This window comes from Podarcis vaucheri, assembly GCF_965113315.1.
Source record: "Podarcis vaucheri genome assembly, chromosome: 1".
Classification (NCBI taxonomy): Eukaryota; Metazoa; Chordata; class Lepidosauria; order Squamata; family Lacertidae; genus Podarcis; species Podarcis vaucheri.
Window position 1 is genome coordinate 60042280 of NC_138759.1, and position 26298 is coordinate 60068577.

General features: G+C 40.2%; 1 protein-coding gene across 6 annotated transcripts in view; it reads left to right on the forward strand.

Moving 5' to 3' along the window:
• Positions 1-26298, forward strand: part of SHANK2 (SH3 and multiple ankyrin repeat domains 2) — a 354487-nt gene that overhangs the window by 193257 nt on the left and 134932 nt on the right. For all 6 annotated transcript variants that reach the window (XM_082223286.1, XM_082223288.1, XM_082223283.1 and 3 more), the window contains 2 exons: positions 9299-9381; positions 10962-11086. In XM_082223286.1, coding sequence (XP_082079412.1) covers positions 9299-9381; positions 10962-11086 — 208 coding nt within the window. The remainder of the gene's footprint in view (positions 1-9298; positions 9382-10961; positions 11087-26298) is intronic.

The window sequence follows — 26298 nt, forward strand, 5'->3', positions numbered from 1 at the left end:
AGCTGGAAGTGAGGAGGAAGAAAAAGGTCCTCCTTTCCTTCCACTCTGCAGTTTTAATCTGAAATCTTAGGCTCAGAACCTGCTCACGCTAATGAAATCCCCTATCGCAAAATGTGCCTAGAACAATGGGAGTTTCGAACACTGACGGTGTGTGTGTGTGTGTGTGTGTGTGTGTGTGTGTGTGTAGTTACTACTACTGTCTTTTGTGATTGGACAACTGCTTTGGGATCTGCTGACTACATTGTTATAGAATCCTACCTGAATGCTTACAATACAACATTATGCTATGACTGAAGAGAGAACTGGTGCTATTTAAATATGGCTTAAAATCTGTTCTCCGTATCTCTTTATGCTCCTTTTCCTAGATTTGGTATTTTATCTGAATTTTCACAATGTTGCTTTTCTTTATATTTTGTGAGATAATATCTGCTCAATTATAATCAGTTGTATTATATGTGATGATCATTTTCTTCAAAGAAAGGATCACCAGTTCATTTCTGTGAACTCGGTTAGAACGCCAGGCTCTAGGACCATTTCCAATGGTCCATAATAAAGTGGCAGCGTAAATCTGGTAATAATGGATATAAATTTGATGAGAGAATTTTCCAATTACAACTCTTATCACTTTGATGTCATGCTTTTACACTCCTGTGCCTGCTTTCAGGAAGTCTAATATGTTCTAGTTCATATCTAGGATAGTCAATCAAGGGACTGGAATTCAGTTCTGGCCAGTGCTTCTTTGGATAGGAGATGAGTCAATCTGGACCTAAAGAGACAGTGATTGCACCTCAAGAAACTATCCCTGTGAAGACAAGCAGGTTATAGGCTGGTTTATAATAACCTATTTTGGACAGAAGCTTATTGAGCCCATGTCTGTGGAGCAGTTTCAGATTTTCCTGAAGTAGAAACCCAGTCAAAAATATTTTACTGATTTAAGACACCCTCCTTTAACTACAGGAAGATAGGCCAAAAAAATTCACTGGCTAATCTTCAGCTGTGCTGTCCAAAACCAAGTGAACTTCATAAGCAAACTTGATTCTGTTGGCGTTTGTAATCATAGGATCATGTGGTTTGGCCGCATAAGCGTCAATGTATGTATTTGGTGTTTTGGTGTTTTTGTTGTTTTTTTAAAAAACCATGTCAGTGTATTTTCTTCTAAAATCAGCAGTGAGTGGACCACATAACCTCCCTTATGCTTTTAGTAGAAGAAAATTACATCTGGAGATCCAGGAAGGAATTAATAATAATAATAATAATAATAATAATAATAATAATAATAATCATACCACCCCTCCCATCTGGCTGGGTTTCCCCAACCATGCTGGGCAGCTTACATTACATATAAAAACATAGTGATACAGGGCTGTCTTCAGATGTCTTCTAAAATTTATGTACTGTAGTTCTTTATCTCCTGATATCTGATGGGAGGGCGTTCCACAGTGCAGGCACCACTGATGAGAAGGCCCTCTGCTTGGTTCCCTGTAACTTCACTTCACTTAGTGAGGGAACTGCCAGAAGACTCTTGGAGGAGGACCTCAGTGTTCGGGCTGAGTGATGGGGGTGGAGATGCTCCTTCAGGTATACTGAGCCAAGGCTATTTCGGGCTTTAAGGGTCAGCACCTTTAAAGTGCTCAGAAACATACTGGGAGCCAGTGAAGATCCTATTTGATCAGTGTTATATGGTCCCGGCGGCCACACCTAGTCACCACTTTAGCTGCCACATTTTATATCAGTTGGAGTTTCTGAGTCGCCTTCAAAGTAGCCCCACATAGAATGCATTGCAGTAGTCCAAGTGGGAGATAACCAGAGCATGCACCACTCTGGTGATACAGTCTGTGGGCAGGTAGTGTCTCAGCCGGTGTACCAGGTGAAGTTGGTAGACAGCAACTTTGGGCACAGAAATGACCTGGGCCTCCATGGACAGCTGTGAGTCCAAAATGACTCCCAGGCTGCGCACCTAGTCCTTCAGGGTCATGCTATCACCACATTGCTGGAGGCTGATAAAGCAACTGCCTATTTAGAAGGGATGTGGTAACTCAAGGCTCAGTAGGAGTCCACCTAGTCCAGTAATGCTTCTGTTCTGACTCATTCCGAACAAGTTACAGGTTGACTGCCTACCCCATTCTTAGCTTAACTATGTGCTTGTTTGGGATTGCTTCCCTGAAGACTGCCAACCCTAAATATTGCTGTTGTCTGTAGGCAGCTAGCAACTAAAATTACAAAGCTGGATTCTGGAATACACACCTACTGACACTTGCCTTAAAGAAACAGTAAGGTGTGTTCATATAAGTAGCATAGCTTCCTTCTTCCTTTTCATTCAATGGAAGTGGAATCTTATTTTCTGTTGTACTTAAGAATTTTATGTCATATACAAGTCTTCATTAAAATGTGTGCGTGCAAATGAATAGTGCATCCGTGTTACACTAGTTTATGCAATATCATCTTAGTTACCTGGAACAGGAGTAGTTTCTAGGCCATTTCCCTCAACATTCCCTGGTGTTTTTGTTTCTTTAAGAAAGTCTCACATTTAAGAGCTTGCATTGATAAATTGTTTTATCAAATGTTGTTTTTGAAAAAACGGAATGCTTCTCCAATTAGAATGTTTAGTGCTTTATTATCAATCCTGCTTAAAACTGAAAATAGCATATTTTTAACAAGAAAAATGAAAATCCTACTTTAACAGATGCAAAATTCCTCAGGTGTTGGTAAAACCATACCTGTAGTGTTTGCTGCGTGAAAATAAAAGCTTCACTTCCCCCACCTTCAATTTCAGCAATGATTTGCATTCTTTTAATAGACTTCCAAAAACAACCATGACCTCCCCCCCAAAAAAAATACTCTGTTCATATCTATGAGAGTAATAGCATGTGTTTGTAATACTAGCTAGTGTTGCAGTGATATTAAAATACTTTGCTAAGTTAATACAGAATGGTTTCAGATATCCTTCCAAGCATCTGTGGCAACATGGATCCACTTTCAGCATACGATAGAAAAAAGAGACAATATAAACAGTGTTCACTCTGTCATGTCATCTTTTCTTTTCTTTGAGCTCTAGCTGACCAAGCTTGTTTTCAGGTCAGCTGCAGCCTTTAAAAAGGAACAGGCTGACACAGTACGGGATTGGGGTTTGTTTCCTCCCCACATCTCATTGCGTGCTGCTCTGTTGGCAGCAACTCTGGTCATCCAGACCCGGGCTGCCACCAATGTCTGAAAGCATCCTTTTATTGCAACCTAAAACTATTCCAAAGTTGTAAGTGATAATGTAGCTTTGACGGTTCTAAATAGTTTAGAGCTAGGGACTGTGTGTCTGGGGGTGGGGGTTGTTTTTAATTCAGGGTTGAATGCACTATTGGTATTCAACAAGTAATTAACATTTCCTTCCTGAATTATTTCAGTGCTACGTTCTATAGTACCAGATTGCTCAACTAGATGATCAGTGCCCAGGGAAATGCAATCAATCAAATGCAGGGTCTATATTAATCTTGAAGTCGTTAATTACTAGAATCATCCACTCATTTTTGAGTTCATTGCAACAGGGGGGAAAGCTATAAATAGACACCTCTCCACAATCCTGTAGTGGTAAAAAATGTTCTTCATGTTACAACGTTTACTCTAGAAATCACCTTAAAGCGGAGTTATCTGCAACCTTCAGTTTTCTGCTTCCTACATGGATCGCATAAGATATTAATCTAAATGTGACCTTCCGGGGATGGATGTTTCAAATCCATACCAAAGATCTCTACATTAGTTAGCCAATAGCATACTCCAATTTGTCAGCATTTTGGAAGATATTAGTAATATTGCTTCTCCTGCAACAAGTTTATGATACAATTAAATGGTTTATATAATAATGTTATATATATTCATATTTCATTTCCTGGAGAACTTTATGTATGCTATCCCAGTATGTGGTTTATAGCATCCTTTTGGCTCAGATACTTTAGGTGAAATGTTAGTTGGTACTGCTTTCCCTGTTCCTTAGTTTTGTTGTTTTGCTTTTCCTCTACACTTTATTTTATTGTGTGAATTGTTTTCACACTTTCATACACCACCCTGGAAACTTCTGATAAAATGAAGAAACATTTTAAACCTGTTTCCATAAAACTGGATTTTAATAGAGGTGTACACTGTTAGGTGGAGTCTCCTTTTTTATTCCTACACTTCTTATTTACTTATTATATGTATTTTCAAGGTGGTTTACAGTCAAAAACACAAAGCAATTCGAAGACGATCAGATACTGTCATAGTTCTGACCATAAACGATGTTGACTAGCGATCCGGCGGCGTTATATAAAAACAAAAAACAAAACAAAACACAAAGCAATAAAATTGTTTTAAACTATACTACAATTCCCATTAAAATCACAGATATGGACACATCAAAGCCAAGTCCCCATTACAAAATCCAGAACAGCCTACAGTACTATACCAGCAAAAAGAGAACTATGAGGTAAAAACTTTTTCAACTGTCATTTTTTACTAGCTGCCTAAAAACATTTCAGCGATGGGACCTGACTTGCTTCACTTTTCAAGGCTTTCCACAGGGTGGGCACCACAACCAAAAAAGCCTTGACCATGGTTATCACCAGCCATGCTTCCTGGGGTCAAGGGATCTGGTGTAAAGTTTCAGATAATGATCAAATCATTCAGGGAGAAACATACAGAAGAATGTGATCCTTAAGGTACCCAGGTCACAGGCCGTAGCTCACATCCTCACCATACGTTTAAAGCACTTTTATACCACTTTTACAGTCCTGGAGAATCCTGGGAACTGTAGTTTGTTAACAGTGCTGGGAACTGTAGCTCTGTTTGGTTGTGTGGTATAAGATTGCTTTAAAATTCAGTTTGAAAATAAACCAGTAAAAAAAAATGCAGATCATACAAAACAGGAGAGAGAGAGAGAGAGAGATTATGCATCAAAAACATGCTGACCTGTCAGCCACCCGACTGCAGCAGTTTGTACTAGTTGTAGTTTTCAACAGTTTTCTAGGGCAGCCTCACCTAGAACATGTTGCAATAGTCTCATTTGGAGATCTGTAGAGCAGAGGTAGGCAGACTTTGTAGAACTCCAAGATCTACCAGCCAGAACCAAGTGCAAATACAAACCAATCAGTCAGGTGCAAAATACAAATTGAATTAAAGGATAAAGTGAGTGCCACTGAACACCTTCTGAGTCTAGGAATTAGTTTTTTTAGTACAGTGGTACCTCAGAACTCGAATGGCTCTCTTCTCGAATGTTTTGGCTCCCAAACTCCTAAAACTCAGAAGTTCTCCTGTTTTTTAACGTTCCTCAGAACATGAACGTCCAACACGGCTTCCGCTGTGCAAAAACCTAGCTGTCGGCCAGCTGGAAGCCACACCTCGGAACTCAAACATTTCAGAAGTCGAATGGTCTTCCGGAATGGATTACATTCAAGTTCTGAGGTACCAGTGTACCAGAACTGAACTGACCCCACAGTCTTTTCACACAAAAGTCTACTTTTGCTTAACTTCCTTCTTAGCAGCAGGATCACTTAAGTGTAAAGCGTAATTTAGTTGTTGTTCCTGTTGTTGAAACAACTGGGTGTCAGAAACCTTTGCCGTGTTTTTGCAAGTCAACCAGAAATCTGCCAGTAGATTATGACCTACTTGCTTCCCAGCACTGAATTGGAGCATGGATGACCATGGTTCAGCTTTGTTAGGAAGGGCTGTGGATCATAAACCAACCAAAGCTGAAAAAGGCACCCCTCTACCCAATCTAGCAGAATCACTTGAGCAAAAAGTACACTTCAGTAGGAGTGTAACACCACCCAGTACAAGCTGCAAATCCAAACCTGAGTCAACTCACTACCAGTACTTCTGATTTGTCTGGATTAAGTTTTGGTTTCGTCATCCCCATTCAGTCCTTCACAGCTACCAAACAGTGATTTAACCTTTGAACTACTTCCCTAGAATGAGATAAAAATAAAAATATAGAGTTGGGTATTATCAGCTTATACTGATGATTCTGCAATCCAACTGTCCTCTCTGAGCAGTTTCATGTAGTTGTAGATACCATAGGGGACATGATGGAGCCCTGCAGAATTTTACAGGCCACCAGACATGGGGAAGAGCAATAATCTTCTATATAGCACCACTTCTGGGTTTTATATCTCTGGAATGAACGAAGCCACTTTAGCGTTGTGACCACAGTTCCCATCCCTTTGTGAAAACCCAGATAGATAACATGGTCAATGGATCAGTAAACAAGCTCAGAGGTCCAGGAGAATCAACAGGATCACATGCACCTCATTCAACTTCCTGGGAAATGAGTTGCTGATTAGGGTTTTTAACCACCTGATTGCTGTTGCTTTTGTTTTATTATGTATTTTGTATTCTCATTTTGTATTTTTCTGTTGTGAACCACCCTGGGATCTTTGCATGAAGAACTGTATACAAATTTAATAAATAATAAACATAATTCATCTCCCAGCCCAGATCATCCACTAAGGCAGTGTGATGTTTGCCCTCCTAGGTGGGTCATAAGGAAGGGGTTAAATGAGTGTGAAGTGATTGGCCAGTGGGAACCCAAGGGGAGGAGTTAGAGTTGGGAGTTGGAGAAGGAAGAGGGAGGATAAGTCTGGGTTGGTCGAGTTGTGTTGTGAGAGTGTGAGAGAAACTGATAGGAGTCAGATACACAGTTGGGATAATCAGTTAGTTATTAGGAAAGGTATAGAAACTAAGATTAAGAAACTGACAAGAAAAATTATCTGAAACCATAAACTTGTTAAGGCTTATAAAATAAACTTGCTTATTTGATTTAATGTTAACAACTGTCTGGACTCTGTGTGTACCTGAGAGAAATGGGTTGGTGGCAGCAGGAAAACAATCACAGTGGTGGCACAGGGATCAATAGACCGTCAAACGTCCGGGGACCCTGTGTGATCACCACAGGCAGGCATAGACAAACTCAGCCCTCCAGATGTTTTGGAACTACAACTCCCATGATCCTAGCTAACAGGACCAGTGGTCAGGGATGATAGGAATTGTAGTCCCAAAACATCTAGAGGGCTGAGTTTGCCTATGCCTGCACTAAGGTAACCAAGGAAGTTTTATTGTTAGCCAAAACCAGTCTGAAACTGGTTTCTAGAAGGGATCTAAATAACCATTTTCATCCAAAAACTTTTGGAGCAGCACTACAACAAATTACAGTGGTACCTCGGGTTACATTCGCTTCAGGTTACATATGCTTCAGGTTACAGACTCTGCTAACCCAAAAATATTACCTCAGGCTAAGAACTTTGCTTCAGGATGAGAACAGAAATTGTGCAGCAGTGGCGCAGCGGCAGCAGGAGGCCCCATTAGCTAAAGTGGTGCTTCAGGTTAAGAACAGACCTCCAGAACGAATTAAGTTCTTAACCCGAGGTACCACTGTATGTAGTTTGGCCCCAAAAGGTTTCAAACATTAGCAGTTTATGCTACATTATAATTAGCCATAGTAGCCATAGTAACCATAGTCACTTGCTGTAGAGGGGATTTCTCAGTCCCTTCCCCCACCTCCACACACAAGATGAAATAGAGGCTATAGGAAAGGGTGGATAAATAGTTTCCTGGGAATGAGGGACAGGGTAGAAAGAAGAGTATGATGAGCAGCAATGGAAGCCCCAGTCCTGCCACTTTAAGCCATGGTTTTTAAATTTGCTAACTTGAAGGTGACCAGGTGGGGTGGGGAGAAGACAATTTTCTTCCTTTTTTCTTTAACGCCCCTCCCCCTCCTGCCTCTCGCTGTAAATCCTTTTGACAGAAACTGCAGTTTTTGCTCAGAATCCAGATGTGTTAGGATTTTCCTCCAGACCTGTTCATCTGCACCCTATCTACTTGTGCTTCTGTGCCATCAGCTGGGAACAAGAGAAAGGGAATCCTGGCCCTACCCCTAGCCAGGAAACCAACTGCCTCTGGCAACCTGCCCTGCCTCTCTCCCAGAAAGAGCTCCATCATAACTGCCAGCTGCTCTGTGGATTTTTGCCAAAGGGTGCTGGCTATTTTGGAATGTTGAGGGAACTTTCCATTATTTCTTTCAGCTGTGAATATAGACACATTTGTGCAAAAGCTAATCAGAGCCTCAGGGGTATGACGGAAGCCTAACTAAACAAGTGTGTGTAAATGGGTGCAGGATTGTAGTCTTGGGGATCAGCTAGTTATATTTTGTCAGGTCAGATTCCAGAGTTTCCCCATATTTTATTACCTCAAGAGCAATGGTTTTCTGCCACTGCACCATCATATTTTTGAAGCACGTTATTGTTTTTTAAAGGAAATATTGCCTACTATGCAAAAGAAATGAGGGTGTACCTGAAAGCTCTACATGAATAATTTCTTGAAAATGTGTTGCCATTTAATGATATAAAATATTTATTTTATTATAAAAAACTCAGATCAGCTTAAATCTCTTGAAGTGTTGTGATTTGGCTTAGAAACTAACTGGATTTTTAATTTTTTTTAAAAAAAACACTTATCGAAGAGTAATTACCAGATAATTTTTAAGAAGCTGCCTTTTTTAAAAAAAATGAAATGTCTGTCTTTCAGAGGATCCTCTCATTATCAGTTCATTGTGCTGGCTTTCAGGAAGGCTCTGTAATTTTTATAGAAAAAGGTGATCATGAACATACATGCCTTGTTACTATTTAAATTATGCAGATTCTTGATGCTGTGAAAATTTGTGCTTGATGACGCCAAGGCAGCTGCACGTTGTTAGCATTGTAGGCTGTCAGATGATCATGTGGGATCCTTGCAGCATGCAACATTCAATAGGATTGAAAAAGGGCTTTTGATGCAAGGCATAGCTTCTGAATATATCCGTGCCTTTTAGCTACTTATAACAGCAAACCAAGCTAACTTTAGGTTTTAAAATGCTGCCTCATTTTTCTTCTGGTTGGTTTCATTTTGGCTTCACTAGAAGATGCATCTGGTACATCCACGATTGAGGAGTTTATTAATGCTACTGTCGTTCAGTTCACTTTCTTTTCTTTTCGACTCCTAGCTAGCACACAGATGACATGATCACACATTTGTTCAGCTACCACCATGCATGGTTTCGTCCTCTGCTTTTGCTGCATTTTCTCCTCCGTTAAGTTGCACTGTCATGTTCCCCCTTGCCATTAAGCCTTGTCTTTGTCTCTTTCCTTCTTCTGTTTGCCGTTATATTTTCCTCATGTTTGATTACTGCAATATTATTTGATTAACTGGCTGTGATGATGATGAACCTACACACTGGAGGAGCAGCTACTACTGTGGTGATGAAGGGATGTAATAATGGTCGCTATCCTCGGAATTCTCTCTACAGTGACTGCATTATAGAAGAAAAGGCTGTGGTCCTGCAGAAAAAAGACAATGAAGGATTTGGGTTTGTGCTCAGAGGGGCCAAAGGTATGTGGATTTTCTGTGTCTGTGTGATTGGGTGAGTGCCTATGTGAAAAATGGCATGCATTTCTGAAAATAAACAGGCATTATTCCTTATGCATTTGGTTGCTAGACAACAGTGTTCTCTGTGCAGTAAAACTGACATGAATTTCTGATTGAGCAGTTTTGAGGGGTATGTGAATGCATGTATATTTTTACAGCATAGATATATGTATAGAATAGATATGGAGAATAATTCTGAGGGGAAGGTTGCCTGCATATTTTGTATATGTTACTGTTCAGTTTATTCACACTGTAAGCAACCTGGCTGTGGGGGTGTCAAAATTGCTTAATTTAAAGTGTTCCTATGTTAAAATTATTTGCGGAGTAAATTTGCATGTTGCCAACAAGCTTGAAATAGATCTGTGGCTTGCTCAAGGTGGAACTACTGCAGTTTTAGTATGAAAATCAGATCATTTTTATGTCTTCAGAAGCTGCATGTATGTTGAGTGGCCTTTTTAGTGTGTTCTGTTTCGAGGGATGCCTGGCTTCATGTGTTGAAATGTGCTAAGCTTTTTCTTATGCCAAATGTACTCCAGTAGATTTATGCCTAAGATATATTTTTTAAGGCTTTTCTTTCTATGGCTTTTGCATTTCATTTTTTAAAGTGGTGGTACATCCCAGTGCCTGCCACTGAGACACCCCTCAATTGCTGGATGGGCTCTCCCTCACACAGCCTGGCATCAAGGCTAGCCCATATGTGCTTATGGTGGATCCTCCACACCCTTCCTCTGGGAATACCGTTTTTATCATTCCTCGCTAGCATGGCAGACACCTATTGGGCTTCCCTAGCTATGTAACAGTTCCTGATTAACCCTCCTGGCTAAATGCACGTTTTAGCGGGGTCTTCTAGAGACTCTGTGACTTCATCACAGTGTAGATTAGCTGGCGCTGAGCTATCTCTGCAGCAAACAGAGGTTATTCTCTTACTATATATGTTAATGTTGCATGGGCCCCAGCTCTCCAGGTGGAATATTCAAGGGCCCCCTTTAAAGCATATGCTAATATCCAGCTTCATGTATCATTTGTTATAAATGATGTTTGAGACCTTATTGGAGCATATTGTCTATGAAAGTGTATGCATGTCAGATCATTCAGCACATAAATATGCACATGATGCATAAGCAAATACAATGTTACACCATTAAATTCAATTACTTCATACTGTTTTCATTGTAGCTATAGGTAATTAGCTGGTAACAGACTTGAAATTTTAAATGCCTGAATTCTCCATGCTATGCCCATATTTGAAAATCAATGATACTGGTTTCAAATGAGAGTCCTGTTCCACCAAATCACTTGCTTTTTTGGCTATTTACCAGAACTGAGCTTCATTTATTTGCTGACTAAATTCAAGTGATCATGAATACATAAGAAAAAAGAGAGGGAGAGAACTATAGAGCAGGGAGATCTGTAGAGAAGGGATTGTTGTACTTAATGAATTTCTGGCACTGCATAAGTAATCATTTAATCACATTAAGTATATATTTCAAACATTTATCTTTCTTTATTAAAATATATATTTTTAAAAAATATTATTCCCAAAGCTGATACACCAATTGAAGAATTCACCCCTACTCCAGCCTTTCCTGCTTTGCAGTATCTGGAATCAGTGGATGAAGGTGGGGTAGCATGGCAAGCTGGCTTGAGAACAGGAGACTTTTTGATCGAGGTAGGAGAATTTTGAATGTGATCTAACCTTTCCTGTTCAGGAAAATTCTGTAGTTTAATCAGTTTGCACAAGGTTCACTGGCTGCTTTAAACTTGTCCTTCTAACTACTGGCGAAGAGGCTTATTCAGCAGTTTGATGCAAATCCTAGTTGCAGAGTCTTTCATGGCTTCATTATTCAAACCTCCTTTTGCTGTGTTGACACAAATTGTGTGAATATAGATGTGTATAGTTCTAGGCAGCACATTAATACGTGTGAGAAACCTCCATGAGAGAGGATGCTGTTAATTCTACTTTTGGTAGTTTTGACTAAATTTAATTTTGAAGATAATTGAATGGATGTCTAGTGCTGCAGTATAACATTGAAAGGGTTGTGTTTTAATTACTAGCCTGATCCATCATGTGTGTAACAGCAGGTGGTGGTGTGATGATATCCTCCTCCTTTCCATAGAGATTAGTAATCTCATCTCTATGGTGACAGGGCCTCTTTTATTTCATTGCCCCAACACCAAATAAAGCTTTTATGTATCCCTTTTAATGGATAATATCCTGTATTTGCTGTACACCATTTAACAGTGAAAAATGCATCAAGTGATTAGATAGAGAGTAATATATTAGTGAGAAAATGTGTGATTGCATTTCATGAAAGGGGAAGCAGCTTTTGTGTGTCAGATTTAAGTAGACCAGTTTGTTTGTTTGTTTGTTTGTTTGCTTGTTAGCTTCTAGTTCACATTTTAACTTTTGGAATTGACAGTGTTATTATTCCTAATGAAAATTCTTATGTGAAATTAGCAATGGTTTGGATACTCTTTCCATCAGTTTCAAAGAAATTATTGAACATCAGTACAATAACGTGGTTGTTACTTTATTGGATTTTGAGTATATATCTGGCTATATTCAGAATTATTCATACAATGTGAATAATAGTCTGGTATTCATTCCCCCCCCCCCTGTTTTAAGAAATGGTGATACTCTATTGAATGTCATTTACCCATATAATTCTTTAGTTTGCATTTGTCGATATTCAGACTGATGAGTAAGTTATTTTGTTGTATATGATATAAAATGGTAGAATTCCCCCCCCCCCAATGCCATTTACTAATCTATGCAATTTCTGGTACAACTGGATTAGGATACAGTACTTGGTCATTTTCCCTTATGCATTCAGACTTGAAGAGTAGACTGAGCTTTCTTCTCTCAAGTTTTCATGTTAATCTTTTGCATTTACAAGTCACAGTAAGGTCAAGTTTTTAGCAGGAACATGTTAGCAATAATGTGATACAATACAAAATGTATTGGTAAATTCTTTATGGTTATAATGCATCCTTGCTTCATTGCCTTATAAGTTTTACTGGGTAGTGAATTGATGGACAGCTTCCTATTTAGAGGACTTTCTTGGGAGTTAAACCTGAGAATCACACTTCATAAACCACTGATCCTAACTTTTCCTGCACCAGCAGATAAATATTTATGATAGGGCATATTGGCATGTGGTTTAACTTTCATTATATAAAGAGCTACTTTTGGCACATGGTTTGACATGGTTTGTTGAATTTTCACGTTTTTTTCTTCTCTGAATAACGATGTTCAAACTACTTTTGAATTTCTCCAAAATTTCAAACTCAGTTTGCTATGTGGTATGGGCAAACTGCTGTTCAAGAAGCACAAGCCCAAAGCTGACATTTGTCTGTGGAAGTAGTTGCATGATTTTGTTTTTTGGATGAAGGCCAGTATTCCAAACTGTAAGTGTATGCCAGCACTGCAGTGATGTTCTCCGCTGTTGGTAGAAGATACATAGACAGAAATATTTAGGACTAGGATACTGGTAAATGGTACAATGAAATATTTGGAATTAATAGTACCCTGGAAAGCACAAGATACTTTGAATAGGTCTAACAGGGGTCTTTTATCACAAGCAATTGAAATACTATTGAAATACTTTAGGTGTGGGAAAGTTATACAGGCACAAAGTGTGGTGGAATGATGTAAATCAACAGGAATAAAGGTCAATTTATGTTATTGATTTAAGTTTCTCATTTTAAAGTGCATTTACTTCATGAGCAAGCATGTGTACTAGATGTGTACATATTGGTTTGCAATTAAATAGAACATTTTTATAATCCAGGAGCATAATCCAAAACCTTGGATAATATAGGCCACTTTCTTTTTGCACTGTGAACCTCTTTACAGTATTGACAAGAGACCAACCTTCTTGGTTCTCTTTAAAGAAAAAGTCCTATTTTCCTGTGGAACCTCAGACCCCATGAGCATATGAGTTAAGAATCTTTTTTGGCCCTCCATTCACAGGTCCCAATACCAGTCCTTTGGACTTCTTTCTACATATCTTCATCAGGAAAACTGTCTATTTATTCCTACTCTCTGCTTCCTGTTACTTTCTGATCCAGAAGAGGACCTCACCTCTTCTTTCACAACTACTAAACTTAGTTAAGAGTCTTTGATTAGGTACTTGTCATGCAGGCATTAAGTGGCGGGGGGCAGAACCAAGTTATCTGCAACGCAATTGGCCAGCTAAGTATTTAAATTTAATTACGTGATGGGGGGGCTGACCCCCACAAAGTACACCTCTGGTACAGTCGTACCTTGGATATTGAACGGCCTGGAACTCGGATGTTTTGGCTCCCAAATGCCTTAAACCCGGAAGTGCGAATGTTCGTTTGGAACGCCTCAGATTATTCTTTAAGGCACTTTAACTTTTTTATTTTATTTTTAAACTATTTTAAGGTGGGTGTTTTTAAGCATAGGTTTTTATCTTACCCTGACCAAGAATTCTGCAAGACATTTCAGTTATCTTTAAAATAAGAATGTACTGAATATTTTGCTGAATCAGGCCAACTTTTGTAGTAAAATAAAGAACACCTTCAATATGTTTTGAAAGCAAAGTCCATCACATACCATAACAGTATGACAAATCACCTCTTTTTTCTGTCTTGATGCTTCAAAATCCCACTGATAATTGAGAAACTTGACCATTGTCAACCAGGCTCACATTTGTTACTGAGGAATACTTCTATAAACAAATTGTACTGAATTTTCCATCCTAACATGAGAAGTTTTTCTGGAAACTGTAATGTGTTAAGGGTTTTTCTGGTTGTTTTTTTTTAAAAAAAACTTTTATCCCAGAAATAGCTGTTTTGCAGTAAGAAGAATTAGAAAGGTTTGTATGCACTTTTCATTGCTGTGAAACCTCATTATGATAATACTGGATGTAGTTGGCCTTATCTCTTGCTGCCAAGAGATAGAAAATCTTCAATGACTCAGACGTTCACAGTATTACATGCTTGAAGCTCAACTATTTGCTTCTGGCATATGGCTGGGCTGCCATTTTTGTTAAAGAAAAAGTAAACTATTTGATAATTTCATATAGTGCTATTTTATGCCAGGTTTATTTTGTTTTCTTTTATTATTTTCAAAGAGGATTATTTTTCTGCTGCTTTGTTTATAATTTGCGGTATAGAAATATGCTTCATTCCTTTACATTAAAATGTTCTTCCTTATGCATGTATCTTATCATTAGAGAATAGAAATGAGCAAGTCAACAAAAAACCTACTCCATTCATTTTCAGCATCTTTTGCAGATTTTCTCATTTATAGACCCACTGACATGTGGGGATCAGAGGAAAGATGAAACCAAGCAGTTATTAGCCTTTGGCAGTGCCTTGCACCCCAGGAGAGCAGTTGCATTCTTCCTCATAGTCTTATTCTTCCTCAGGGTTACTTCCTGCGTAATGTGACAACTGTGTGTTAAACAAGTGTTTCATGCAGCAAATGCGTCAAGTGTGAAACGATGGGTGGTCTTTAAAATTCATTTTTCAGGCATTGCCCCACTTACAAGTAGTAGCCCAGTCATTGGTCCCAGGGTGTGCATGGGTGTTCACATGGAATACAGCATGTACAAGTAAACTCGGATTTAGTTGCAAGTGCAGTGAAGTTGCTTTCACAACAGCCATTTTACTGGAATGGTAATCCTTTGTTCACTCACTTTTTGGGGAAAACCCAGACAATGTGATTATCAGCCTCTTGCATTGCATTGTTTTTGTGTGTGCATGGTCTCCTTCCCTTTCCCCTAGTCCTGATTTTGGGCATTTTTTCAACGTTTATAATAAAGCACAATTCCAGCACCAGCTGGGCAAGTGTTGGCAGGCAAGATACTTTTAAGGCTCTCTGGGTTCCTATGCCTTTGGAGATTTGAAGCTATTTATTGGAACAGGTAGTTTCCTCGCCTTGTTTTTTGAGAGTGGAATTTTGCAACCAAAAAGAAACAAAAAAATGGTAAGATCCTTCTCTCTTACCCCCTCCCAAACGCATGAATGAAATTGATGCTATTCAAGAAGTACCGTATTTTTTGCACCATAACACTCACTTTCTTCCTCCTAGAAAGTAAGGGGAAATGTATGTGCGTGTTATGGAGGAAATGCCTACGGGTGGCATGCCTACGGATTTTCCTCCTCTAAAAACTACGTGCGTGATATGGTCGGGTGCGTGTTATAGAGCGAAAAATACGGTAATTCATATGTCATTTATTAGTAATCTACCACCTGTACTCATCATGAAGCAATCAGATACGATAAACTTAAAAGAGGAAACTTAAGCAGCATTGCTGAACTGGACTTAATGTGAGAGTAAATACTATAGGGAAAGGCATTATATGCTAATTATGCATAATATACTGGTATTAAGTCATTGTGTAGAATCTCCATTTTAATTCTGTTCACATCTAATTTGGGGGGGGAGGGATGATGTCTCAGCTGCTAAAGCGTTCTAATGTGGAAGCAACCCATGTGCCCTGCGATCCTAATGCCATATTCTGAAACCTCTTGAGCTGAGGAACCTAGATTTTTAGCTGTTTTACGATATTTCAGTGGGTGATGTGTGGTTGTGTTATGCTTTAACTGTATTGAGACCTATCTGGTATCTGAGATTTATTTACTTATTCTTTGCAAGGAAAACGATTGAGCAAAGTACTTCTAAACATATTCTGCATTAGTACTTAAAGCTCTGAGTTTTGGCAGGTTTATTTAAGTTCTCAATCACTCTCTCCAACCCCCAACACATTCTTTTCCACACTCATGTCAGCAAATACTCTGGCATTTACTTGCTGCAAAGCTTGTTGCTCTGTATATATTTTGTATGTTAATCCTTTGCAGCAGGCACTACAGCCACTGAATAATTAAGGGCAGAAAGATAATTTGTGCTGAATTCTCCAAATTCCATGTTTCTAAAACTTTTTAGACCGCTCTACACAGATGATGGTAGATCGCTATAAACCTTGTAGTCAGTTTTGCTAAACATATTAGTAACTAAGGTGCAGTGCAAATACTTATTTTCACATATTTGTTGTTTTATTGAAATACTCTGTGAAGTATTATCCCTTCTGTCCTCTCCTCAGTTTTTCCAGATGTGCACTTGCAAGGAACCAATTTATGAGTTGCTTTTTATGTTGCAGATTAATAATAAATATTGTTGTGAATTTGGGAGGGAGAGAGTCTGGAAGAAACCCAGAGACCCCTTCCAGCCCTTCAATTCTGTACCTTTAGGGTGGAATGTATAAAATGAAGTCTGCCCAACTAGCCCCTTTGTCAAAGTAATAGCTTTAACTGGCCAGTTAAGTGCTCATCAGCATCTCAAGCAATGGACTAAGTGATGGTGCTCTCCAGGAAAGGTGGGTTGGTGTTACACACACACACACCCCTCACCTGACTGTAGGCCATGTGAAACTCAGCCAGATGGGGGTATAAATAATAAATTATTATTATTATTAGCCAGAGTAGCTGTGTGAGAGAGCAGAAACCTACAGAAACATGTCTTGCTCTGTGCTGGAAAGCTGTGACTTTGGGGCTCGCCTGGAACCCCAAAGGAGAAGCAAGATCTTCTTGGGCAGCGTTCAAAACTTCCTAAGGACTAGGCGCATTCTGCAACTTGCTATGGTCCAATTGTGACCCATTTTAGATCTGTGGGTGCATGTATTGAGCCTAGGCCCTGTTCCCACATGGTACGCCAGCACTCTCCTCCAAGCCCTTGGGGAGGTGGTCTCCAAGGCCCATCCCTGCTTGGTGCTCCAAGCCTGTCCTGGTGAGGGCTGGGCTGGGGGAGAAGGGCCCCAACCCCCCTCTCGGCACTTCAAGCCCCGTCAAGCATGTCTCTGTTTGGTGCACCATGAGTAAGAGGAGGGCTGAGGGGAGGTGGGCTCCCCTCTTGGCACTCCGAGCCTCACCTCGGCTGTGAGGGAGGGCTCCAAGGCCTGTCCCTGCTGAACTTTCTAGTAGTTACACATGTGTTTCATTTTCTCTCTGAAATTGCTTTCAAGTTCAGCATCGTAGTAATAATAATCCACAGTAGTCTCAATGAATTTATATGCTACTTAATCGTCAAAGTTGGCCTCTACGCAGCTTACAAGTATAAAAGCAATTACAAAATTATATATATATGTATGCATGTAATAAATATGCACAATAGAACCATTTCATTGAAACATTAAAATAAGCACACACATAAAAAATACAGTAAAGCAAAGACATTCAAATAGTGCAACAGTTAAGAGTTAAAACAGCAATTAAAGCAATTAAAAATTAAATATAGTAACAATAATATGTGCCCTCATTGTGCTCAAGTGTTCAGATGCTGCAGGTATATATTCTTTTAAGCCTTACAACACCCCTGTCAGATATGTCTTGCCTTCCCTGCCCAGCCTAAAATGAAATTGATTCTAGATCGCTGGCTGCTGCCTTCCATGTGTCCCTTTGCCTCTCCTGCCCCCACCCCAGCATGTAAGTTCACATCTAGCACAATACACACAGACACATATACACATCAGTATTTGTAAATATTAATTGTTCAAATGACTTGTGGTTTTGACTGCTTTTGCCGGGACTGAGCCCCATTTATGTTTGTGGTGTCCAGTTAAGAATTGCTGTTAGAAATGTGATGTTAACAATGTGCCACTGATGTGAATTATGAATCAGTTCATGCATTTTGAAAAAATAGAAAGAGCTGCTGCGTTAAGGGAAAAATAGCGACTAGCCATTCTGTTTTTGCGCCTAGAAGCCAGGTTCCAGGAGCAATTTGGCTCCTAGCTTTTCTATCTCAGTTTCTAACTCTGCTCTTGGAGTGCTACTGCTGTAAACCACTCCATGATATGCTCAGATTGTATTTATGTGTAAGTAAAACCATGTACAGTCATACCTCGGGTTACAGACACTTCAGGTTGCGTTTTTTCGGGTTACGGACCACTGAAACCTGGAAGTACTGGAACTAGTTACTTCAGAGGTTTGGTGGTCGTGCATGCACAGAAGCGCCAAATCACAACCCGCGCATGCGCAGATGTGCTGCTGCTGTTGCGAACATGCATCCCACACAGATCATGTGTATCCGTGAGCGTGAGCGTCCACTGTATCCTAAAGATCTGTATTGATCTGCATGCCAAGATCTGCATGCCAAGGTAGAGTGTGTGCAGAGGAGAGCCACCAAGATGATCAAGGGTCTGGAAACCAAGCCAGTGGATGGTGATCTGCCATGGATGCTGTAGTTGAGATTCCTGCATTGCAGGTGCTAGACTAGATTATCATTGGAGTTCTTTCCAACTCTGCCAATCTATGATTCTATGAAATGTCAGCTTTGGGCTGCATTTACAGTTTAAAGCTTTTTGTTTTTAAAAAGTGGTGGCTCAAATTCTCAAAATGAAAAGTCATATTATTAAACTCTTCAAGTTATCACTTGTATACTTATAAAAGATTATAATTCTGTGTTGTTCACTATGACTCTTGAGGTATGAATTTTTCTCTTCATTGAAAATGGATTTACCTTATTGCTTATTGTTCGATTAAGTAACAACTTAATCTGGCTATTTTACAAGTGTTTGGATGTAAATGTACCGGTATATTTCTGTCTGTATTCATGACTTTAGTGACGTAACATGTGAATTATGTCCTAGTTAAATTCAAATCACAGCCATTATGCAGGGACAGCTCCTTCAGGAATGTCTGACCAAAACGATGTTGTTTCTCTTCTGTTTAGTGAAGTGTTTAAATTTACGTTACTGTTTCTTAGGTAACATTTCTATCTCATTCTATATATAGGTTACTATGTATTAGCAATGACAATTTCAGAATAACTAGAATTTAAGAAAAGCATTGGTTTTACCGTTCAGCAGGAAAAAAGCAAAAGTTAAAGTTTTAGGGCACAGTCATATACTGGGGAGCCACTTTTGAGGCATTAAGCAGAATGTCCCAATATGCTAGCAGAACACTATGTGCACAGTCACCATGATAGTTATGCCATCAAAACACCTCTGATTTGCTGAAGGAAACCTCCCCTTCAGGATATATCTTACCCCAGAGGCTGATCAATAAAGGCTTTACCTGTGCCACATAAGGCTTTTCTTGGTTGCCAAGATTGATAGATCGTGGTCACTTTCCTTCACATGATGTGAGGTAGGCAATTTTATGGATTCTATAGTAGCACCCTCTTTTCTCTGCTGACTCAGGTACCCTGATGTGGCGGAGGGCAAGGGAAATAAGTGCCCCATGATGTGTCTTATTCCTTTCTGGTGCTGGGGTATGTTTGTGGCTAGGATACTGCTCTGTGGAGCTTGCTGTGGGGCTCCAAATCTCTGGAGCCCCCTCTCTTTTGCCCCTGATATTAATTGTTTTGGCCAGGCTTACAGAAGGTAAAAGGGGGCATTTCCATCGCTTGTCCTGATGGGAAGCTGCACTCCTTTTCCTGCTTCCAATCCCATGTGATAAGCCACTGGAGGCTGCTGGTGTGCTGCAGTCAGTGTGTGTCTGCCCTTGTCCTAAATCCTGGCCCCTCTCCACGGACCTGCATGTCAGAGGAGTTTCTCCTCCCTGGATATATCTTGAATCTTTGTCCCAGTAGAGCTAAGTGTGTTCTCTGAATGTGTCCTTGGAGCTATATGGGTGCTGTGTTATGTGACTTCTCCTTACTCCCCTTTGCATGCTGTGTTCATAAACCAGTACTTGTGAGGGCTATGAAAGGATTCAGATCTCTGCCTGTAGGACTGGCTATAGCGGGGTCGTTTCCAGTTGAGCCACTGGTGCTAATGGAGTGAGGATGCTGCAGTGTGTCATCTTTTGTGGTGCAAGGATGTGTGCTGGGAACCTGTCGTTGTGAGTTCATTGACACCCCTCACACCCAATCTGTGGCCAGTATGTGGTAGCAACACTGAAACAGCCTCTGACCAGTGTTTCCATAGCCATTTTTATTCCATTTTTTAATTCTCTTGTTATGTTTTTCCTGTCCTGGGTTAAACATGCATCTAATATGGCAATTACTGCACCAGCATATTTCTGGCATATCTCAGGTCCTGACATAATGTAAGTTTGGGTTGCTTGGTTTGGCAGTTCATGAATATGAAACATTTTATTTTCATCCATTTCTCTCCCCACACCTCGCTATAATCCTATGATTTGCTCTTTTTGACTCTGGCCCTCACCTTGACACCTCCATCTTCCCCATACTTGTCGTCTTTAATCTCTTCATCTTTGTAGAGATAAAAAGAATGAAAAGCAAAAGAAAAGAAATCATTAAATAATCTGAGGAATTCTTACTGTTTGGCGAAAAGTCCACACATGCGCTACATATTGAAACAATTATTTTCTTCCATAAAACAGAGGCTCTTTTGGGGTGGTGGGGTGGTAGTAATCTAATTATAATTAAGAGACATCTTAAATTACAAAGAGCAAAATTACATGGCTCCTTAGAAAATGGCTGGAGCCAAAGGAAACCTATAGCATGGTTTTAGGGTCTTCCCTTTGGGGGTGGGGATTTGCGTGTCCATGTGTGGATTTCTAGATATCTTGCCATGACTTTAAAATTGGAAATGTAAAAATAGAGGAAAGGCGGTATGAAAAAGAAAGAAGGGGGGGGGAGAACGTTAAGTTTTTACCCTATCTACATACCACTGAAAAGGCACAGAGCTTCTGTGTTAATGTCCATCCTAAATAATCAACAACTTCCAGATTTCTGTTGCTGCCAACTTGGCTGCCCTCCTTTTTAAGAAGCAAGCTTCCTTTGAATTGTAAAAGACGCTGGCGGTATTGTCTCTACTCATCTATTCCTGGACAGCATGCTTGGTGCTTCACCAAGAGAAATGGAGGCCCATTTCAGAAATAGTTTTCCAACCATCCCTTGGAGATGCATTAAAATTTAATTAATTAATAAAATTAAAATGTATGAAATTATTATTTTTAAACTTCAATGCAACAACAAATATTTTTTTAAAAATTAAAATCATTAAATAGCTGCACCAAATATACAAAAGACAAAATAACTAAAACCAGTAGGGCAGAGCAATAGCATGCAACCCACAATTGCAGGAAATGTAAAAGGCATTGGTAAAAATAAGTGTTTTGTGTTAGCAGTTGTTTGAAATTATAAAGTTGCCTTCACCAACTTGGTGTCCTCCAGATGTTTTAGAGTGCAGCTCATAGCTGAGGGCACCAAGCTGGTGGAGGCTGTATAAAAGAGTAATCATGTGGCTGATCTTCCAGAGAGAAAATTCCTTACTCTTCACACAGACGAAGAACTAAATTAGAAATTACGGTTAAATGCCTATTTGCCTTTTGCGTGTTTGTTTTAAATGCAAATAGTATCCATGGAGCATGGTGGTGACTTAGTCTGATAATTATTAGTATCATAGTGGCAGGGAGAGGGAATTTAACCCATTGGTACTAATTGTGAATTTCCTCTCAATAGAATTTTTTTTTCTTTTCTTTTTGTCAGGACCACAACAGGGAACTTTCCCTGCCTACTGAAATATTGATAATTATCAGCCCCACTTCCCTCAGTGGCTAGTATCTGCAATACACACAAACACACACACACACTCACACACACACACTCACACACACACACTCACACACACAAATTCATTGTAATATCAGGTCTAGTTTGCCCCTTAGCCTCATGTATTTATGATATCAAGAACAGGGAGGGTTGTATATGATGATACTAGTAGAAAGGCATATACACAATGAAGGAAAATAAAGATGCTACAGATACACAAGGTTTTCCCTATGCAGGACTTTATATCTCAGTCAGCAACTTGAATGAAGTACAGAAGCAATCTAACTTCTGGTGGAGCTGAGCATGAACAAGTGAAATATATTGCTTACACCATTATTATTATTATTATTATTATTATTATTATTATTATTATTATCTCACCTTTTCCCCTAACAGGACTCAAGCTTTCTACTAAAATAGAAACAGCTAAAGACATATTTAAAAGTATCATTAAAAGACAATTAAACATCAGTAGAATTAAAATATATACATATAAAAGATTATAAACAGATTGTAACAATAGAAACATCACAGCACCAGCCCTTTCCTTAAAAGTAAAGGTAAAGGTAAAGGGACCCCTGACCATCAGGTGACTCTGGGGTTGCGGCGCTCATCTCGTTTTATTGACCAAGGAAGCCAGCGTACAGCTTCCGGGTCATGTGGCCAGCATGACTCTGACGAACCAGAGCAGCACACAGAAACGCCATTTACCTTCCCGCCACAGCGGTACCTATTTATCTACTTGAACTTTGATGTGCTTTCGAACTGCTAGGTTGGCAGGAGCAGGGACCAAGCAACGGGGAGCTCACCCCATCACGGGGATTCGAACCGCCGACCTTCTGATCAGGAAGTCCTAGGCTCTGTGGTTTAACCCACAGCGCCACCCGCGTCCCTTTTTTCCCTTAAAAGTGAGCAGACCTAATAAATAAGAAAGTTCCCCAGCGCTGATTGTGGCAAGCTGCTGATTCTGTAGGCTCACCCTATCTGTACTGTAATTGTACCCTTGGGAGACCGGCTGCAGCACTTTGTTTTAGAAGCTACAGCAGGTGCAGTCTTCAAGGGCAAAGCCTATATAGTGCATTGCAGTAATCATTACAAGGTCAGAAGTCAGGAATGATGGTAGTAAGGTCTTGGCTTTCCGTGAATGGTGCCATAGTGTATCAGATATAACTGATGAGGGCTCCTCTGGCACCAGAAATGAACTGCAAGTCTAGGAGCAAAGGTGGGTTCAGAAGCAGCCGCAGGTCTCCCTTCTCTTCCAGAGAGAGTATCTCCCTCCCATGGATGGGCTGCTCACTATAACAAATTGTTCTGTCTCCCGTTTGATGTGCTGCAGCAGCAGCAGCAGCACTGTGACCCTGCAGAGTCCTCTAGGGTTGCCATATTTTGAAGATAAAAAAGAGGACACATTTTCTGACTTCTACTTTTAACTATGGATCGTTATGACAACTCTACCCATGAATAAGAGGACATGTCCTCGAAATAAGAGGATATACAGCAACCCTACGAGTCTATGCCTTGAGACCAGGTCTAAATGTACTTAGGCTGGATGGAGTTGCACAGGCATCGGAAGATGCAAGCAGCGGAAGATGGAAGCCTCACCACACAATCCCAGCCACTGTAAAAAGGGTACATGGGAGGGAGAAAATGGAAATGGGGTGGGATGTAAAGACTAGATGGACAGCGGTAATGTATTGGACACCCCCACAAGCAGACCTAGAGAATGGCTTTTCAAAATGTTATGTCTAACTGCCAGAAGAAACTGGGGTGTTGCTGAGGTAGGAGTGGGTGCTTCTATGCTTTCCCATTTGTTCTAAAGTAATTTTACCTGTTGTATTTTATAAGTGTGAATTAAAGAATTTTGGAGAACAGTCAACATGTGCAAACCTCTTGTGTTTCACCTCAGTTAGGCGGGGAACCCCAATAGGTTCTTGCTGGTGTAGGTGTTTATCTTATTTGTTCACATCCACAGCCTGGAAGGAGGATATTTACGATTACTTTGGATTAACACTGTGGAAGGTCACTGCTTCCCCTCAGAGAGGACACTGAGATCAGGCATTGTTGGAGTGACTGATTGATGCAGTATCACAACTGCTATTCATCTGATTGATGAATCGAATTTTCGGGCACAGAAAACTTTGACAATTGTGGATAGTCACTACATAAGCAAATCTATCAAAGAAGCTGGGTTGTATATTTTGGATACCTCTTGGCTCCGGTAAGTGCCTGGTATGCACACATCAGAGAGTTCACATTTATTAGAACTGCAAATTATTGCAGTCTTCAAGTAAACCTGCAAGTATTGCTGGTGCCATTCAACATTTTGAGTGTGTTCAGACTAGGTGACATTCATGGATTAGGCAGTTGATGTGCACAGTGTTTGTCCTGTCAGCTTACTGGTGCTTATAGAAAAACCCATCAAGATATGAAACTTCCAAGATTACATGGGGATGTGTCTGCTGTTTCCTGCCATTTCCCCTTAGTATCTTTGTCACTTTTCATATTATGGGGAAAATGTTGGGATGACTAAAAGCTGCCATCTTTAGATAACTTGGTGTTGTTCAGAATGTATTACAAATACACAGTGACGAGAGATATTGAGAAAACGTGTTGCTAAACTATCCTGTGATTTTGGGCTGGGATAAAGAAGAGCTTATCATTCAGGCTCAGAAACTTGACCAGTTTCCAAAGAGTGTCAACAGGGCCTAAGATGATTCTCAATCTTCTTTTGGTTATGCTCATGCAAGTGGTGTATGGTAGCCCAGCAGTAATTCTGGGAACCCTGCTCTGTGAGGAGAGGGATTTCCTAACAAACCTCCTTATGTTTAGCACCAGCCAATTTAATTTATGTTTCCGGGGGAAGCAGGGATTCAAAAGCTGCAAAGAGCTATGGTGAAAGGGACACATTTCCTATTGTCATAGCTGCAACATTTTGAGGAATTGAATATCCCTGTTGATTGCATGAATGTAGTGAAAGTCTTTGCCTAATTTTCTGCACAGGTGAAAAAAGAAGTCAGCTTCATGATGGTTCTTCAGAGCCTTTTATGTAGGAATCTTGGCCATAGATTGCCATTGTGATGCGCACTTGAGCCTGCAGACTCTTTGCCTGGCACTTGTAGGGTCCCCTCCCACTCACCTGTGAAACTAGGCTTGAAAGAAATATCCTGTTGTACCAGAAGAAGGGTTAAGTGTGGTGTGTGGTGGGTCAATATTGGGAGGGAGGGAGACAGCTAGGCAGCTTCTGAAAATGCCCCCGCACCACAATTAGCCTTCTGGTGGCTACAGTAGAAGTTTTCTTTCAAGCCTAATTACAATTGGAGGTGGGAGCGGAAAATCTGGGAAGGGTAGGATTACCTCTTCCCTCCCCCAGATTTGACTCCCCAACACTGAAAATGCTCCCCACTGCACAATGGGAGGCCTAGCATTGGAACAAAACAACATTGGAACAAAACAACAACTCATCATGGATTGATGTTTCCCAAGTTTTGAATGATGAGCACTGGACATGCAAGCCCCCCTACCCTGCAAATATGCAGTATAGATTGGTCAAAATGATCTATTTGTTGATTGTGGATACAGACTGTAAATCTCACAGAGATTGTTCCTACTCCGAATTTTTCCATAATGGGTGCTGGGTACTATACTGCATCTTCTTTCTCAAAACTTGACCATTTTGATATAATTCTTGATGATCATCTCCCCCATCGTCCGACCTGGACACTGAGGTCCAGCTCCGAGAGCCTGCTGGTGGTTCCCTCACTGCGAGAAGTGAAGCTACAGGGAACCAGGCAGAGGGCCTTCTCGGTAGTGACGACCACCCTATGAAACGCCTTCCCTTCAGATGTCAAGGAAATGAACAACTATTTGACTTTTAGAAGACATCTGAAGGCAGCCCTGTATCAGGAAATTTTTAATGTTTGATGTTGTTGCTTTTTTATTATTGTTATTGGTGTTCTGTTGGGAGCTGCCCAGAGTGGCTGGGGAAACCCAGCCAGAAGGGCAGGGTATAAATTATAATAATTATGTAGCCTGGCTCAACACATGAAACAAGCAGGTTTGTAAGGCTCTGTCTTTCATTTCCTATAGCAGGAGCCTCTAGAACTGGAAACTGTACTAGAATGGCTACACAGTAGAATAGTAGCATTTCTTGCATTTAGCCAAGTCACTTCACGTTATTTCCTTGAATACTCTAATTAAGGACATATTTACTTATCTCTTACACTTGAAAGACAGCAGTGTTTCTACCACATCACTTAACATTCATTTAGCCACACTGTCAGCATATTATCACCCAATTAACAACAAGCAGCTGTTCTTCTAGCCAATCTTCTAGATTTTTCAAAGGTCTAGTGGGCCTTTTATTCTCTCTCTGCTGCATCTGACTCCCTGTCAGC